This window comes from Sceloporus occidentalis, unplaced genomic scaffold, assembly GCF_023333645.1.
Source record: "Sceloporus occidentalis isolate IW3139 unplaced genomic scaffold, rSceOcc1.0.p SCAF_96, whole genome shotgun sequence".
In the NCBI taxonomy this organism is placed as follows: domain Eukaryota; kingdom Metazoa; phylum Chordata; class Lepidosauria; order Squamata; family Phrynosomatidae; genus Sceloporus; species Sceloporus occidentalis.
This window is the reverse complement of record NW_028317076.1, coordinates 3632885-3651137: the sequence shown is the minus strand read 5'-3', so window position 1 is coordinate 3651137 and position 18253 is coordinate 3632885. Positions and strand designations below refer to the sequence as shown.

The following is an 18253-nucleotide window of genomic DNA, read 5'->3' as shown; positions in this document are numbered from 1 at the left end:
CTATAGATGACAGTTACTTAACAGGAGGAATAATCAACAGGAAGACAGCTGCTCCCATTGGTTTACATATAGGGTGGATCCTATTTATACTGTATATATATATATATATATATATATATATATATATATATATATATATATATACATATACATATATATATACATATACATATACACACACACACACACACACCGTATTTTCTCGATTATAAGACGACCCCCCAAAATCTGAATATTAACTTAAGAAAAAAAGAAAAAGCCTGAATATAAGACGACCCTAAAGGAAAAAAGTTTTACCAGTAAATGTTAATTCATGTAAACTAATTTTTTTTTATAAAAGCTATGATTGAGAAAAATATTTTTTTTTGTTTTTATTTCCTTGTATTTTCCAACCTGTCCCCCAGTTACGTACATCTGCCCCCAGGCTTGCCACACCAATATGGCACTGTGGCCCATGATATGCCTTTTCACCCTCTTTATGCCACTGTGCCCCATGGTATGCCTTTTGACCCCCTATGTGCCACTCTGCCTCCAGAAATGCCTTATACCCCTATATCCCATTCTGGCATTTAGGGGGTTAAAATGCATATTATGGGGCAGAGTGGCATATAGTGAGGATAAGGCATTCCAGGAGGCAGAGTGGCATTAAGGGAGTTAAAAGGCATTGTATAGAGCACTCTGCCTCCAAAAATGCCTTATACCCCTATATGCCACTCTGGCATTTAGGGGGTTAAAAGGCATATTATGGAGCAGAGTGGCATATAGGGAGGTATAAGGCATTTCTGGAGGCAGAGTGCTCTATTAAATGCCCCCTTAACGCCACTCTGCCTCCTGAAATGCCTTATACCTCCCTATATGCCACTCTGCCCCATAATATGCCTTTTAACCCTCTAAGTGCCAGAGACTCACACACACCTTCCCCGGCTGTCAGAAATCAGAGTTCCCCGCACCGTAGACGTCAACCCGCTGCCCCGGCAATACAGCAGGAAGCACCGGTAAGTGTGTGTGGGGGGGTGTTAAATGGGGTGGGGGGTGTTAAATGGGGTGGGTGGGGGAGACAGGAGGATCCAGGTCCCCTGCAGCGGTGCGGGGGATCTGGATCTTAGTCTCATAATCAGACCTCTATTTGAGGTCGGATTAGAAGACGACCCCGATTAGAAGACGAGGGGTATTTTTCAGAAAAAAACTCTGAAAAAAACCTCATCTAATAATCGAGCAAACACGGTATATATATATATATATATATATATATATATATATATATATATATATATATATATATACACATACATATATATATGGGGGAAAAATTACTCAGACAAATCTTTCAGTTCGTTCTTGGCTCATTCTTTTTTTGGGCAATGAATTATGGCAGAGAAGGTAGGGGAATAATTTAGAGTGCGTAAGAGTGAACAAGTGTATGTGAATAAACATGAGTGAATGTAAGCCCACATATTGTTTTCATCAAATTCGTTGGGGGTCTGGCCTCCTTTTTGGGGCTTGATACAAATACCCACATTTACAGAAATTAGGTATATTTGCAAATCACACAAATCTGGATGTATATAGACACACACACTGTAATCTGCAAACCCTGTTACGCATGTTTATTTTGTTTACTGATCTGCAAAATGTAATGCTTGGGATAGATGAACCCACAGTTTATTACATGCCACAACCACCTGGCTGTAGTCATGTCAAAAGAATTTAAGAATACCGCTTGGAGTCAAAGTACATGGATAGAAATTAGCACTGTAAATTTCTTTGAAGTGTTACAATCATGGCCATGTAGCAAAACATATAATAACAAGCCCTTGGCAAATGATTTAATCATCCTTCCAAGCAGTTGCAAAAATTATGAGCAAAGTAGACTTATTAAAAAAAAAGTTCCCGAAATCCTAGTGGGAAAACGGTTTTGATTCAAATAAACTTGAATTGACACAAATGCACTAGACAATAAAAGGTTTCTTACCTTTCTCCCAGCCCTCAGGATGCTGTTCTCAAGTGCATCACTTCTACAATTATCCACTTGAATTAACTGAAGATCCGCTGTTTTAAGTCTGTCCTGCAGAAATTTTATTTCTGATTTCTGCGAAGCTATTATAAGTTCCAGCTCCGCTAGGGATGGATGTGCCACGTCCTGCAATTATTTTTTAGAAATGTAAAAATTAGAGAATAACCTAAATTACAGCATTAAACAAAGATTTAAAAAAAAATAAAAAATTAGTTCTATGATTTTGTATATATTACCTGTAAAAAAACTGAAAACAGTATCCAAACGTTATACTTGTTTCGGTATAAAATGACTAAAACCATGAAAATCTGGTTCTCTACTAATAGCAACTCAGAGCCCACACATGGGCAAATTCACCAAACAACTACATTAATGGCTAAAGATGTGCTTGTACCCCATGATTTTGTAACATCTATTATTTCTCTAATATGTCCAATGGACACCATTACCATTCTTTGCTTTTTGAAGAGAATTGTAACACATTGGAAGGTTTTAGCTACACCAAAATAAATCCTATGGTACCCCTCCCACCCAGTAATAACTATCCACCACCACACTTTGATCTAGGGTTAAAATACTTGATCTCTAACTCCTGCTTTAGTAAACATGTTTACAGAATGGCATATTCATGGAAAATGCGGTGTGTGCTTCTAACATGACCCTACTTCCTAAAGAAACTGAGCAGCATCTGTCAAGTACAAACATATAATTCTTCAGGCCTGCAATTCTCATACTAATGTATTTAGCTTTATCAGACGACTTCTGAAAATGTAGTAGGAACTTACTGTAAATGTAACAAAATCAGAACTATAAGATGCATAGAAGCCTGTCCCCATATTCCAAGGGTCCTAAATAAGTGAAAATGCAGTTTAAACTGTCCCTCATATGTTACTAAAATTTAAGGGGGGGCATTAAACGCACCAGAAGCTTTTAGTAACTTTTCAAGCCTTAACAATACAGTCTAGGCTACACTTGCTTGCCTTCATAATTAGAGTGTTTCACATCTCCAATAAAAACTGATATATAAAACAAGGTGCATTTTTCACCTCCCCCGGGTTAGCCCCCCCATATTAAATTTTTTTACAAAAGATCATGGCATTTGTTAGATCATTGTTAGATCAGGTTTGATCAACTGTTTTTTTCGTTAGATCTACTCTAAAATAGGCAATATTAACAATCTTTTTCAGGGGGGGCTAACCCGTAGCCAGCCCCCCCTCAACAAAAATTTCAACAAAATGTTACTGATTATGATAGCTCTACGTTAGATCAGGTTTGATCAGACAAAATTTTTGTTAGATCTAGTCTAATTACTGAGATATTGCATATTTAATGAGGGGGGGCTGGCCCCCCCTCAACTGAAATTTGGATTTTTTTTAATGGATCTTGGTAGATATTCGTTAGATCAGGTTAGATCAACTGTTTTTTTCGTTAGATCTACCACGCAGGAGGCGGTATTCACAATCCTATTTTGTGTGCGGGGGATGGGTACACATACGGTCTGGCCCCCCCTCAACTGAAATTTTGATTTTTTTTTTAATGGATCTTGGTAGATATTCGTTAGATCAGGTTAGATCAACAGTTTTTTTCGTTAGATCTATCACACAGGAGGCGATATTCACAATCCTATTTTGTGTGCGGGGGATGGGTATACATACGGTCTGGCCCCCCCTCAACTGAAATTTGGATTTTTTTTAATGGATCTTGGTAGATATTCGTTAGATCAGGTTAGATCAACAGTTTTTTTCGTTAGATCTACCACGCAGGAGGCGGTATTCACAATCCTATTTTGTGTGCGGGGGATGGGTACACATACGGTCTGGCCCCCCCTCAACTGAAATTTGGATTTTTTTTAATGGATCTTGGTAGATATTCGTTAGATCAGGTTAGATCAACAGTTTTTTTCGTTAGATCTACCACGCAGGAGGCGGTATTCACAATCCTATTTTGTGTGCGGGGGATGGGTACACATACGGTCTGGCCCCCCCTCAACTGAAATTTGGATTTTTTTTAATGGATCTTGGTAGATATTCGTTAGATCAGGTTAGATCAACTGTTTTTTTCGTTAGATCTACCACGCAGGAGGCGGTATTCACAATCCTATTTTGTGTGCGGGGGATGGGTACACATACGGTCTGGCCCCCCCTCAACTGAAATTTGGATTTTTTTTAATGGATCTTGGTAGATATTCGTTAGATCAGGTTAGATCAACTGTTTTTTTCGTTAGATCTATCACACAGGAGGCGATATTCACAATCCTATTTTGTGTGCGGGGGATGGGTATACATAGGGGCTGGCCCGCCCTCAACTGAAATTTGGATTTTTTTTAATGGATCTTGGTAGATATTCGTTAGATCAGGTTAGATCAACAGTTTTTTTCGTTAGATCTATCACACAGGAGGCGATATTCACAATCCTATTTTGTGTGCGGGTAATGGGTATACATAGGGGCTGGCCCCCCCTCAACTGAAATTTGGATTTTTTTTAATGGATCTTGGTAGATATTCGTTAGATCAGGTTAGATCAACAGTTTTTTTCGTTAGATCTACTACGCAGGAGGCGGTATTCACAATCCTATTTTGTGTGCGGGGGGATGGGTATACATACGGGCTGGCCCCCCCTCAACTGAAATTTGGAAAAACAATTATGGATTTTGGTAGATATTCGTTAGATCTGGTTAGATCAACAGTTTGTTTCGGTTGGAGGGACAACCCATATGTATTCCCATCCCCCCGCACACTATATAGGATTGTCAATACCCCCTCTTGTGTGATAGATCTAACAAAAAAAACAGTTGATCTAACCGGATCTAATGAATATCTACCAAAATACATGAAAAAAATTCCAAATTTCAGTTGAGGGGGGGCCAACCCGTATGTATACCCACCCCCCGCACAAAAAATAGGATTGTGAATACCGCCTCCTGCGTGGTAGATCTAACGAAAAAAACTATTGATCTTACCAGATCTAAAGAATATCTACCAAAATCCATTAAACAAATTCCAAATTTCAGTTGAGGGGGGGCCAACCCGTATGTATTGCCATCCCCCGCACACAAAATAGGATTGTGAATACAGCCTACTGGGTGATAGATCTAACGAAACAAACTGTTGATCTAACCAGATCTAACGAATATCTACCAAAATCCATAATTTTTTTTCCAAATTTCAGTTAAGGGGGGGCCAGCCCGTATGTATACCCATCCCCTGCACATAAAATAGGATTGTAATTACCGCCTCCTGTGTGATAGATCTAACGAAAAAAACAGTTGATCTAACCGGATCTAACGAATATCTACCAAAATCCATTAAAAAAAATCCAAATTTCAGTTGGGGGGGCCAACTCGTATGTATACCCATCCCCCGTACACAAAATAGGATTGTGAATACCGCCTCCTGCGTGGTAGATCTAACGAAAAAAACTGTTGATCTAACCGGATCTAACGAATATCTACCAAAATCCATTTAAAAAAATCCAAATTTCAGTTGAGGGGGGGCCAACCCGTATGTATTGCCATCCCCCACAAACAAAATAGGATTGTGAATACCGCCTCCTGCGTGATAGATCTAATGAAAAAAAAACAGTTGATCTAACCTGATCTAACGAATATCTACCAAGATCCATTAAAAAAAATCCAAATTTCAGTTGAGGGGGGGCCAGACCGTATGTGTACCCATCCCCCGCACACAAAATAGGATTGTGAATACCGCCTCCTGCGTGGTAGATCTAACGAAAAAAACTGTTGATCTAACCTGATCTAACGAATATCTACCAAGATCCATTAAAAAAAATCCAAATTTCAGTTGAGGGGGGGCCAGCCCCTATGTATACCCATCCCCCGCACACAAAATAGGATTGTGAATATCGCCTCCTGTGTGATAGATCTAACGAAAAAAACTGTTGATCTAACCTGATCTAACGAATATCTACCAAGATCCATTAAAAAAAATCCAAATTTCAGTTGAGGGGGGGCCAGCCCCTATGTATACTCATCCCCCGCACACAAAATAGGATTGTGAATACCGCCTCCTGTGTGATAGATCTAACGAAAAAAACAGTTGATCTAACCTGATCTAACGAATATCTACCAAGATCCATTAAAAAAAATCCAAATTTCAGTTGAGGGGGGGCCAGACCGTATGTGTACCCATCCCCCGCACACAAAATAGGATTGTGAATACCGCCTCCTGCGTGGTAGATCTAACGAAAAAAACTGTTGATCTAACCTGATCTAACGAATATCTACCAAGATCCATTAAAAAAAATCCAAATTTCAGTTGAGGGGGGGCCAGACCGTATGTATACCCATCCCCCGCACACAAAATAGGATTGTGAATATCGCCTCCTGTGTGATAGATCTAACGAAAAAAACTGTTGATCTAACCTGATCTAACGAATATCTACCAAGATCCATTAAAAAAAAATCTAAATTTCAGTTGAGGGGGGGCCAGACCGTATGTGTACCCATCCCCCGCACACAAAATAGGATTGTGAATACCGCCTCCTGCGTGGTAGATCTAACGAAAAAAACAGTTGATCTAACCTGATCTAACGAATATCTACCAAGATCCATTAAAAAAAATCCAAATTTCAGTTGAGGGGGGGCCAGCCCCCCCTCATTAAATATGCAATATCTCAGTAATTAGACTAGATCTAACAAAAATTTTGTCTGATCAAACCTGATCTAACGTAGAGCTATCATAATCAGTAACATTTTGTTGAAATTTTTGTTGAGGGGGGGCTGGCTACGGGTTAGCCCCCCCTGAAAAAGATTGTTAATATTGCCTATTTTAGAGTAGATCTAACGAAAAAAACAGTTGATCAAACCTGATCTAACAATGATCTAACAAATGCCATGATCTTTTGTAAAAAAATTTAATATGGGGGGGCTAACCCGGGGGAGGTGCATTTTTCGGTTCTATTAATGAGCGGAGAGCAAACACCATTTTAAAGTATACGGCACTGATGAGGAATGACCACAGCGCAAGAAGGGCCATCTCCAGTGTCTAAGGATGCCGACTGTAGAACCAATTAAACTATAGCACACGCTTTCAGCAACAAAGGTTATGCTTCCACGATCTTAAAAGTAAGGAAAAAAAAGACAAAGGTGTCCCCTGTAAAGACCAAGCATTAACACTTTGAGCTAGGTGCTCCTCTTTGTGTCTGCTGTCATCTCCAGAAAGCAAAATCTCAATCACACTCAAAAGAAATCCACTAAAGTGTGGTTTTCAATCTGCTAACTATGCATTCCATAATAGCCCGTAATTATTAAAAACTGACAAGAAAGCTACGCCACCTGTGTTTATGTGAAGCCAGGTAATGGAAAAACAACAACGCTGTCATCACCTCTCAATTCCTGATTGCATTATCAAAACTGGAGCAGAGTTTGGCATCTGGGTGTGACCTTGTTAACTGCTAGGGTAATTAAGTTTATTCAGTGGGGAAAAGGGATGATAAATTATTAGCAAGAAGATTTTGTTCACATTTTATTAAATTGGCCTGTCAAAGGGTCGGCCAAATTACCAAGGGCCTCGTTTATTGGAGACCAGCCATATTGCCACATCTGTTACAATTATTTATAATTTCAGCAGTTGAAAACCAACTGAGTTAGGCATCCGCCATGTAAAGTAATTTACAAATTATCTGATGAGGGAGTGTTTTAGCTGCTCCCTCATTTCTAGCCAGCAGAAAGCCGCGCTGTAATTACAGAACACGATTAGGTTCTTTGGGGAACTTATCTTGCACTCGTAGCCGTAGCAAGATGCGGCAAGAACATATGGAGGAGCTTGTGCTTCTGCTCCCTGAAGCTCGTGACCCTCCTGCCGCTGAGCCCTTGAGTTGAATTTGAATGAGAGTGCCATGGCTAATGTTCTACACATGCACCATTTATGCCACAAAACAAATCGGATCACTGTTAATTATGAAGCAGCTATAATCAGGCCTTCACATCTGTGTAATGCGAGGCACAGTAGGCTGCATTCAAGTAATGTATGCCTACCTTTGGGTCACAAATTGAGAGCCATATTGCCTCAGTTGTAGTTTAGCAAAATCAAAGCAACTCCCTCTGATAAACGGACAAAACAAGGATATTTTTATCCAGCTGTTTTCTCCCTTCTTTCGCTGCTGTTTTTGATTTTTTTGTTCAACATTTTGGAACAAGAGCTTTCCTTTATCAGCTTTTGACCAGAGCAGTTCAAGCATATGGCAGAAGTTCATTAATGAACAGTATCACCAAGTGCTCTAATTTAATGAATCCACTTGAGCCATAAAAATCAGATAATGTTTATGCCTGTCATCCTTTTTTTTTTTTCCCATCTCCAGAGTGAAATGAGAATACCGAATTTCCACTTGCCTTGGCTTGTGAATATATTTCCTAAATAACATGCACACTGTGCACCATATATAAATATATGTCGGTAGGAGCTATTTGCTCTTTTAAAAAGATAATCTTGGTATTAATGGAAGCAAGAGATGGCATCTATTTCAAGAATGCAGCCTGGCAGTCAAAAATAGTTTATTCAATGAAAATGCTTCCTTAAAGCTAACTAGCCAAATATGTTGCACCCAGATGGCAAACCAGCTACAGTTTAATTAATCCACCTTAAGTCACTGAGTGTTCAGCGTGGGTAATAACTATTCTAATTACCGCACACAACAAAACTAAATCTTTTTAAAAAAAAAAAACAACATTCTGGATCTTATTAGGAGAACAAAGGAGAACCTAAAGTAAGTGCAAAGGAAGAAAACTCACGTTAATGTACTTATCTTATAATGTTTTACGAGAGCATAAGCATGCATACTATATAAATGAATAAAAGTGGATAATCTTCAAATTAATCTGCGAGTAACGCATGCAGATACATAGGAAGCATGCGTGAGCAGATACAGAACATCTACGATCTAGTTAATGAGTAAATTAAAGTAAAACAGTAAACAACTTTAATACATTACTAGTCGGCAAAATAATCAACATAAGACGAGCATTCGTTTTTTCCTTTATTGAGATATTCAACTGACTTAACTCTGCATTGTGAAGAGCAAGAAAAATGACTTCAATGTATTACCACAAGGAAAAACAGAGTTTTAACTTGAAGCGAATACCTTTTTTGTTAGGTCAACATTGAAGGCATACATTTACATAAGCTTTCAGGAGCTCAGAGATGTCTTCTTCAGAAGTCCCGAAAGCCTATGTAACTCAACCTTTCGTGCATCTTGTGCATTTTGTTCTAGACAGCCATCCCATTGAATGCAACACTTGAGCTATGTGGAACTTTTTCCTCCTCCTGCTGCTGATCCCTTTGGCAATGAAGGAGAGTAGTTGCATGTTGCTCAAGTCACCAACTTATCAGCATTCTACATGTGGTCTTCATGGGCAGCATACCAACCAGAGAAGACACTGGGTAAAACAGGTGATGTGCCTGGGCAATCGCAACTCCCATTGTTTTCAATGTGAAGAATGAACTGTGTATTGGAGACATATTTAAAAATAAAATAGTGAGGGTATTTGCAGAGGCAAGCGAGGCAACTCCTTTATATTTGTTTTGCTAGTAGTTCCATACAGCCCTGTGCTCCTGGTATAATAGTTATTTCCACTCAAGAAATACTGGAATAGTTAAAAAAAAAAAAATATATATATAGTTGGTAATATTTGCATGTTTTAAATGTTTTTGTTTTTTTTTTTAACCTGGTGACAAGTCTGACATATATCTAAAGCAAATCACCACTATAATTACTGATAACGTAGCAAAGGATGAAAAGTACGTACATAGGAGCAGCTTGCTATTATTCCTAAAGATGGACTTACAACTTTTTTCTTGTAACGGTTGCTTTGCATCTCTGACCTCAACAGCGGAGAGAGCTCAGTGGGCTGTTTGAACTCAATAATCGATCTCATGCACATTTAGAGCAGTGACTCCCAACCTTTTTAGTAAGACTGCACATTTCACAGAGACTAATAATTCTACCGCACGCCCGTCTTTTCGGCTCTATTGATTGCTTGGAAACATCAGATTTACTATGGTTATATTTCTACGAGATAGATTTGCAAGGACGTTGTATAGAAGGCCATTAAAGATAAGCAAAGTGCAACACAAAGCAATAGAATAGAACAGGACAGGCAGCTTCTACCTAACTCAGGCATACAGAATGGCATTGCTCTGAATGTTCCATTTGGGCAATTTTGGCTGCCAGGTTCTGTGCAGGCTGGTATGCAACACCGGACCTCAGAGCCACCCACAGGCAGTAGGTGACCACAAGCAGCTTGGGACAAAACAGTGCCTGGGTGATGCTTCATTGACCTTCGATCTCCCGAGCCAACCTACACAAAGACCTCAGAAAAACTGCATTGGTCGTGTAAAAAGTGCTTCTGACTCCTAGGTTAAAAAAACTGCTCACTATAAGACATGTTTGTTATACTAGCAATAAACATTTTATATGTCATCCAAGGTTAAATTTAATGTACTTTTGAAGAGACACTTAGTACGCTATTGTAGCATTATTTTAAAATAGACATTACTGGAAAATATACATAATTATAAGCTCCTGCTTTTAAAAATACTATGCTTGGAAACTCAATTATCTTACCTTGATATGTATTATGGAAATTTGTGCCTTTATACAAGATATCTACAAAAGAGGCCGTTCAACGACAATATTTAGCAATCTAAACAATAAACCGTAGCTCAATATGGTTTCCTTGGATGTGTAAGTAAAATGAAGTCACATAGTCCATGTTCAAAGTTAAAATTGGAAGGCGTGGAACAGAGCCCTGGAAAATATCGACTGCCAATAAATGACATCACTACACAAAGTAAATTGTTTTTTTATTAAAACCTCACATTTTCAGTGTCTATTGGAGATGAGAGGTTTTGGTTATATGAATTGGCCAAAGCATAATTAAGCTCACCCGCCACGTCAAGGCACACTCTCAATAGGGTGAGATCCTACTCTCACCTCCTACATAGTGGGCACACAAAGCAGTTTATACGGCTACCAAAACCAGATTAATGTGTTGGGGGAGGTGCAATTAAACCTCCTCCCATTTAACCCCTGGACAGCAAGCTGCAACCAGACTGATGAGGAGCCAACAACCTCAAATATGTGCAAACAGGGAAAAAAAACATGCCTTGACGTGGCGGGTGAGCTTAATTATGCTTTGGCCAATTCATATAACCAAAACCTCTCATTTATATTATGTTTATATATTTGTTGCCAACTTTATTAGGGTGAGAAGCACAGACAGTTTTTGTTTTTTGTATACATTGTACAGCCAATACACTGTATTTGCAGAATGCTCACACTGTTTGGTAGGCCTCATATTATACATTTGTATTATTTGAGCCTGAGACTAGCTTAGCGCACCGACATTTTTTCTTTTCCCTATTGGAGATGATCCTGTATTTCCTTAATCACCACACAACATTTTTTTGTGATTTGAAGTTGATTTATTTTGCAAACATAGAAAAAAGAAGCAACAATATATATGCTTTCAGGACCTCCGCGGTTCTCCCAATAATTGGACTTCCATGTAGAGACAATATTGGCACCATGACACTTTAAGTGCTTTTGGATGCCCATGGATGACATTTGTGACCATGCTACTGTTGTGTCATGTATTTATTACGAACACATGTCAAAAGAGACAATAAAGCGCTGATGTTCCAGAATTACACTGTACACTACAAACAGAGACTGCAATTGTAGAAGACTATAGAGGTAAGAAGGTCTCATAACATTAAACACAAAGTCATGAAACATTAAAGGCATGTGCAAAACGCATTGCTAAAGAGTAACGCAAGAACTGGTTAAGTTATTAAACTTGCAATTTCCTCTCCTTGTTCACACAGTAAGATCCACTGATATGTTCAATACAATCCAGGCATCAAAGAAATATTATAATACCTGCTTCCACGTAATATTGATTGCCTAAAGATGCCTTATGGAAAATAGATTTGTTAGAAGATGGGTGAAACAGTAAAACTTTCCAATACTAGTCAAAGAAGCAGTTACAGGCACCCCAAGTTTATAAGAAGTCGCAAAACAGCCCCTCTAGCAATAAAAGATCACATACATGAATAAAATGTCTTGCTCCCATTATCTGCATGATTCAGAACTATAACATTGTTCTATTCTCTTTGTTTAATCTGGCAGCTTCAAAAAACTAAGGCACAAATCTGGAATACGAGAACAGAATCTCCCTGCTATCACACACAAAACCCCCTCAAAAAATAGGGGGAAGGGAGATACACTATTCACGATAAAACGTAACTTTTAATAACACTACACTATTAAAAAAAAAAAAAAGATAAGGCAAGAGCAAACTTAAAGCTACTGGATTTTATGAACCATTTGTATCACCACAGAAAATAGTATGAATTGCGACACTCTGAGGGGATTCCATCAGACCATCAAGTGAAGCAATCCCTGTAAGGTGAGACAAGATCTCTTTCCCTAAAGCATAAGCCTGACACGCGATTCGTCATTTTAGTATCAGCTCTGTAAAAAGAAACCGGAGATAATTTCAGGACAGGAAATCACAACTGCATGATTTGCCACAATATGCAGCTTCACAGAGGTAAATTATATATATTTATATATATATATATATCTATATATATATCTATATAGATATATATATATATATATATATATAGATAGATAATGTGCAGTATATATATATATATATATATATATATATATATATAGAGATTGCGAAAAGGTTTTCTAATGATCAAATGCATTTTTAAATTTTTAAGCTTTGATGAGCACAACATTAAATGATCTTCATCGAAGTTACAATAATGAAAAACAATCTATTTTAAGAAAAATGCATACACAAATGCTGGTAATTCCAAAGGGTTCACTTACTTTTTCTTGCCATTGTATTTATCGATTTGTTTCAGCTATTTATTCTGTTCACTCGCTTTGCATTTTGTTAAACGATACAAATAAACTGCTAACACGTCTATTCTTGAAAGCACTCTTACTTTACGGAAATTTTTACACATCTGCCTAAAACCGGACTGTATATATTGTGAAATTGAAATAGTTCAGTTTTCATACATGCAATGCTACCTTTAATAGTAAAATAAAAACGACTGATCTTTAGATGGCTTTTTTTCTACAATGTCCTGACAAATATTTGATTCCATTTGCTGTAATCCATTCTCAATGCCATCGCACACTTTGATAAAGATCTAGGAGGTGAAAGTCTAAAAGGTTTAGTCCGCAGCACTTGTTGTGGGGTCACAAACGCGCATCCCTTGAACATATTTTTTACGTTGTGGTTCCCAGTGCTCCCTACTGATCAACTCTTTGAACATTTCAGCAGCAATTTTTTGCCGAGACGATTCCTGCCACGAATTACAGAGAATAATTTAAAAAAGAATGCTGTACCAGTTGCAAGAGAATTATAAATCAGCTGAAAGCGTACACCTGTCAGATCTTCTATTACAAATAAAAATATATTCAATTCGAGTTAATTACACTGCTTCCGTGGATGCCTTCCCTACTAAACCAGTCTTTGATGTCAGCAGGTACTTGTACAAACTTAAGAAACAAGACAGCTAGACATTGGCTGCATTTGTTCAGTAAACACAATTAAATATTTATTAATCACACTGGTAAAAGTTATATTCAAAAGAGAATACATTTCCAAATAAAAGTTTTATGTAATATCTTGAAAAAATTCCAAGTTTATCTAGAGAGAGATCAAGTGTCATTTTTGGCTTCCTCCTGTCAGCGAGTTAAAATACATTTAAAAAAAGTCATAATAAATAACGGTCAACATTTGTACATACATTCTGCCTTCATGAAAGAGTGATAAACTGCAGAAAGAGAATGAGCATTTGATGGACGCAAATTCTAGCATTCAACGGAATCTACATGGGTAATATGTTATATCTACATTAATTATAGTGACGGCTCTGATTGTTCTACCAAATATAAGTGAAATGTATATTTCTATGCTAAATCCTGTAATTAGGATTGATCTGGCATTGACCATCAGGAATGGCTGAGCCGGTTGCTGGAGCCAAGGTGTGTGCAGAAAATCAAACAAAGAAGTAAAAATCTAAACACTTTTTTGGGGGTGACGTAGTCTGAGAGGAACAGAAGCCTATACAATCCAGCTATGAAATAGTCCGATAACCTGCAAGCTTGCTAGTTATCAATCTGACATGGTCATTCTGAAAATATCCATGCAGATAGGAGGTAACAAGTAGGTAACAAGTAGGCTTCTTGGCCTTAGGATTTTATTTTTGTTTGTTTTTTTGGAATGCTTGAATACAGAAATTGAGAAGGGAGAACGTGATGAACAAAGAGAAAATGTAGGAATGGATATGCCACACAGAAATATTTTTGCTAGTGAAATATGTTGAGTTACGTGTGATCGGCTGTATAGTGGGGTTTGCGGCAGGAGGAATCTTGAGAAATTTGGCTTGTATGAACTTATAGGACGTAACCAGTGTGTTTCAATAGTCCATTGTTCTATGTAAAGATTGAACATGGTTCTACAGGGTGTAGATGAGGCTAAATGGAGAGAGAAGAAGATTGTGCTGAACGGGATAAAGGAGATTTGACGGAGAACCGGAGCAGACATGTTTGGAAAATGTTGGCTGGAAGTTTTCAACTTGACAAAGGATGTTGTTTGGTTGGCTACAAGTGGATGTCTGCCAACTAGGTAGTTTCAGCATGTGAGACGTTGTAGGGATGTGAAAAGCGTCTCATGTTTTTTGGAAATGTGGGAATCCAAAGCAAGTACAGAATAAGATATGGTGGGTTGTTATGAGTTTTACGTATGAGGACTTTTTTTTGGTCTATGTGAGTTTTTGGATGATTATTAGTTGTGTAAAAGAAGCATTGTGGGATGTTAGGAATATGTATGTAATTAAGAAAGAAGTTTTGGATGTAGACTGATGTGTGCACATGTTCCATGGGAGATTGTTTGTGAAATAGGTGCAGAGGAAGCCTGGGGGGTTGCTGGTGGCTAGATGTGTAGGTAGAATACTTTTAGGATAAGTAAGTTTTGGTTGATTATGAAGTCTGGTTTTTCCTTTTTTCATGGTTTTGTATTTGCATTAGGGTAAGATGGAGGGATAGTGTGGAGGGAAAGGTTTAAGTTACAGCCTTGAGGTAAGTGTTTAGTGGGCTCGGTGAAGGTTAGTGATAGGTCTGCCGTTTGGTAGGAAGTTCATGGTGGAGGGATAGAGAGGGATAGTGTATGTGTGTTTCTTTATTTTTTTTTGTCTTTGCTGAAGTAATTTTTGAAAGATTTATCTTTTAATTTTGTATACATTTGTATATATTCTATAATCTATATATCTAGTCTGTATTCTGCTGCCAAGCGCAGATATACCTGGTTGAAAGACTGTAAAATGATAACACCAGGTGAGATAAAAGTCAATGGACATCAGCAACGGTACTTTAATCCAGTACAACCAGAGACCAAAAAAAATGGCAAGAAAAAAAATAGGACTGGAAAGACCAGCGAGGAGACTAATCAAAGGACCCGTTAACAAAACTCCTCTCGCCTGCATATACACAAGCTATACACAGTCTTAGCCAAGCCTGTGGAATGCCCTTAATCTTATGCACATGTTTATTATTTTTATAGAGAAGAGGAACATACTAAATAATACAAAAGTCATATCCAAGGATTGTACAGGTATGGGCTACAGAGTAGACACCACTGGAAGGACAAATCAAGCTTGCGATGACAGGATACCACAGACAGCTCAAGATGAGGTTCAAGACATAGCTCAAGACAGACAAGCTGTACAGCAGCTTAATAAACAAGTAGCCTTGTCACCATTACAATTAATAAAAGGGATTTCATTTCACCCACACGCAGGAGGATCATCTCCCCCAGGAGTTAAAGCAGTAAAAATGGAGTAGCCTACAACTGTTTTTCCCTGTGTACTGAAAAAGCGAATGCTGAAAACATCTGTTATCACACATTTTGATTTGTGTAACACTTATATGTGCTTCTTGAGAAAAAGGCACATGTTTGGACTAAGGAGTGTTTTGGAATATATATATATATAAATTATTTAGTGCCAAAAAATGATTGATTATATGATAGGACTAAAGCAATAAACTGCTAGACCTGTTAATGTCTCGCGGTGCATTGGTTTGATCACTTAGAAGTGTGCTGAGAGGCGGCATGGTAATCCTGGCTGACATTCTTTGCAGAGCTCCTGGGTTCTGCGATTTGCAGAAGCCAGGTAGGAGCGCAGCTGTATTTGCACTGCGTAAAGCAAGTTTCGATCTTTGTTCTCTTTTTAATCCCAATTTATGCCGTTCTTCTGGCACTGCCACTGCAAAAGGCCTCCGGATCTAGGTTGTTGGCATCGCCAGGAAGCAAACAAACAAGACAAATACATCTCTGAAATTCCTCTGTGAGCACTGTAATTCCCATCCACATCTCTTGATACCAAATCCTATTTTAACAGGTGGCTTTATTTAGGCATATTAAAAGGGAGAAAAAAAAATGTGGACAAAATTAAAACAGATCAATGACATGCCTAAAAATCCTTAGTTCTCTTTTAGAAGTTTAATCACTATCCTGCCTTTTTATTTTTTTTTTTTAAAGTGTAGACACCTTAGTATACTTTTTGTTATTTTATTTTGTTTGTAATAGGAAACATAGCACGGGTCTATCTTCTACAGTAGTATGGTACTGTACTCAGTAAGCAAACCTCTATTTTAATTCACTTCCATCCAACCAATCTCTTAAAGCAGACATCTCACAAAACGTTCAGCTTCGATAATGTTCGTTTGTAAAGCAGAAAAACGCTAGTAGTTTAATGTGGATTTCTGTCTCAGCCAAGGTAGCCGAGTAACTGAACCTCTACCCTGAAACCGTACCCTTTCTACTCCTAAAGCTACCAGGAATCTGATCTCATAGAACTCACAGTTCCACAGAGACCATGGGTATTTTTCTCATTTCATTTTACAGAACCATGTAGCAGTTTAAGAGGTAACAATCGAGTTTGCAACTACTGGTTTCCTCTAACGCTACCAACATTTTCCAGGGAGTAAATGAATGCCTCGTTGAACCATGGATAGAAAAAAGATCTAAACTCTACTAAATCTGCTTGTTTAGGTAACCCAGAAAAGGGAAGCCAATTCTGAATTGTACCAGGAGCAAGGCGAAATGCCTAACGGGCCTCTGTTTCTATTGCACGCAGCAATCTATTACTGCTACGTGTGCAGTTTGTAGCTTTATGCAGTCAAAAGGTTAAAACAAAATGTCAATATCCACTAGAGGAAAAAACGGAACACACATCTAATAATAATGCTGGCTTGGTGAACCACTCATGAAATATAAATACATTACTGTTCCTAATGCTGTACCTGAGGTTCTTGAGGTGGCCTGGGTAATGTGCTGAGGGCCTCTCGCAGCTTCCCTTGCAGTTGGCTAATCTGCTCTTCCTTCTGATGTAGCTGTTCTTTGAGAGCTATATTATTTTGCCGGAGCCGAGTCTCGTTGGACTTCAATGCGTCGTAACATGCATTCAAGTCATTGTAAAGCTGTTAGAAAGATAACAATAAATAAAGGAAGACCTATACCTAGATATTTAATAACTATTCCAGATGAAGTGTCTCCTCATCAAGTTCTACGTAATTCCAGCCTATGCATGGATTACAACAACCTATTGGCCACCCGTTTGCCAAAATGGCATTTTCTCCTTCAGTGCTCTATTCTAGCCAATACTCATGTGACACTATGGGGGTTATATTCAGAATTTGCTTTAAAACACTTTTTTTTAATACATGATGCTAGTAGAGAGGATGTTTATGTGTTAAAACAATTTGTTGCTAATGTTTTCGCAAAATCATTTAACTTGGAAGGCCTTTTAGCTTACAAAGCATTTTAAGGCTGCGTTAGTAATGCAGTGGTGTTTATTGACCGTACCAGAAGGGAAGTTTGTCCACCACAAAAAAAAGAAATAATTTCACCTCACTTTTGCCTTTAATGAGTATAAGCCTACGGAGGGGTTTGTATGTTACAAAACCATAAATTCTCAGTCAACTGTCTGATGTGGCCTCCAGCGATTTCTTAGGTGTTCCAGAGGAATGGACTATGGATTAAAATTAGCCCTAGAACTTTAAGAACAGCGGCCATTAATACGATATGCATGCCGTCATCATCTGGATTCACATGGCCACATGCTTACATTTTTGCAGTAAACCCCTGCACGTAATCCCATAGGCAATGCCACTGGGAGGTGCAATTGGGCA

The 18253-nt window shown here is 38.3% G+C and overlaps 1 protein-coding gene across 1 annotated transcript in view; it reads right to left on the bottom strand.

Annotated features, from left to right (window-relative positions):
* LOC149284280 (centlein-like) overlaps positions 1-18253 on the bottom strand; it is a 162626-nt gene that overhangs the window by 105470 nt on the left and 38903 nt on the right. Inside the window, exons 8-11 of the mRNA XM_089496969.1 lie at positions 17366-17542; positions 12971-12974; positions 5536-5577; positions 1973-2118 (exon numbers count right to left, since the gene is read on the bottom strand). Of these exons, the coding sequence (XP_089353095.1) occupies positions 1973-2118; positions 5536-5577; positions 12971-12974; positions 17366-17542 (369 nt within the window). The remainder of the gene's footprint in view (positions 1-1972; positions 2119-5535; positions 5578-12970; positions 12975-17365; positions 17543-18253) is intronic.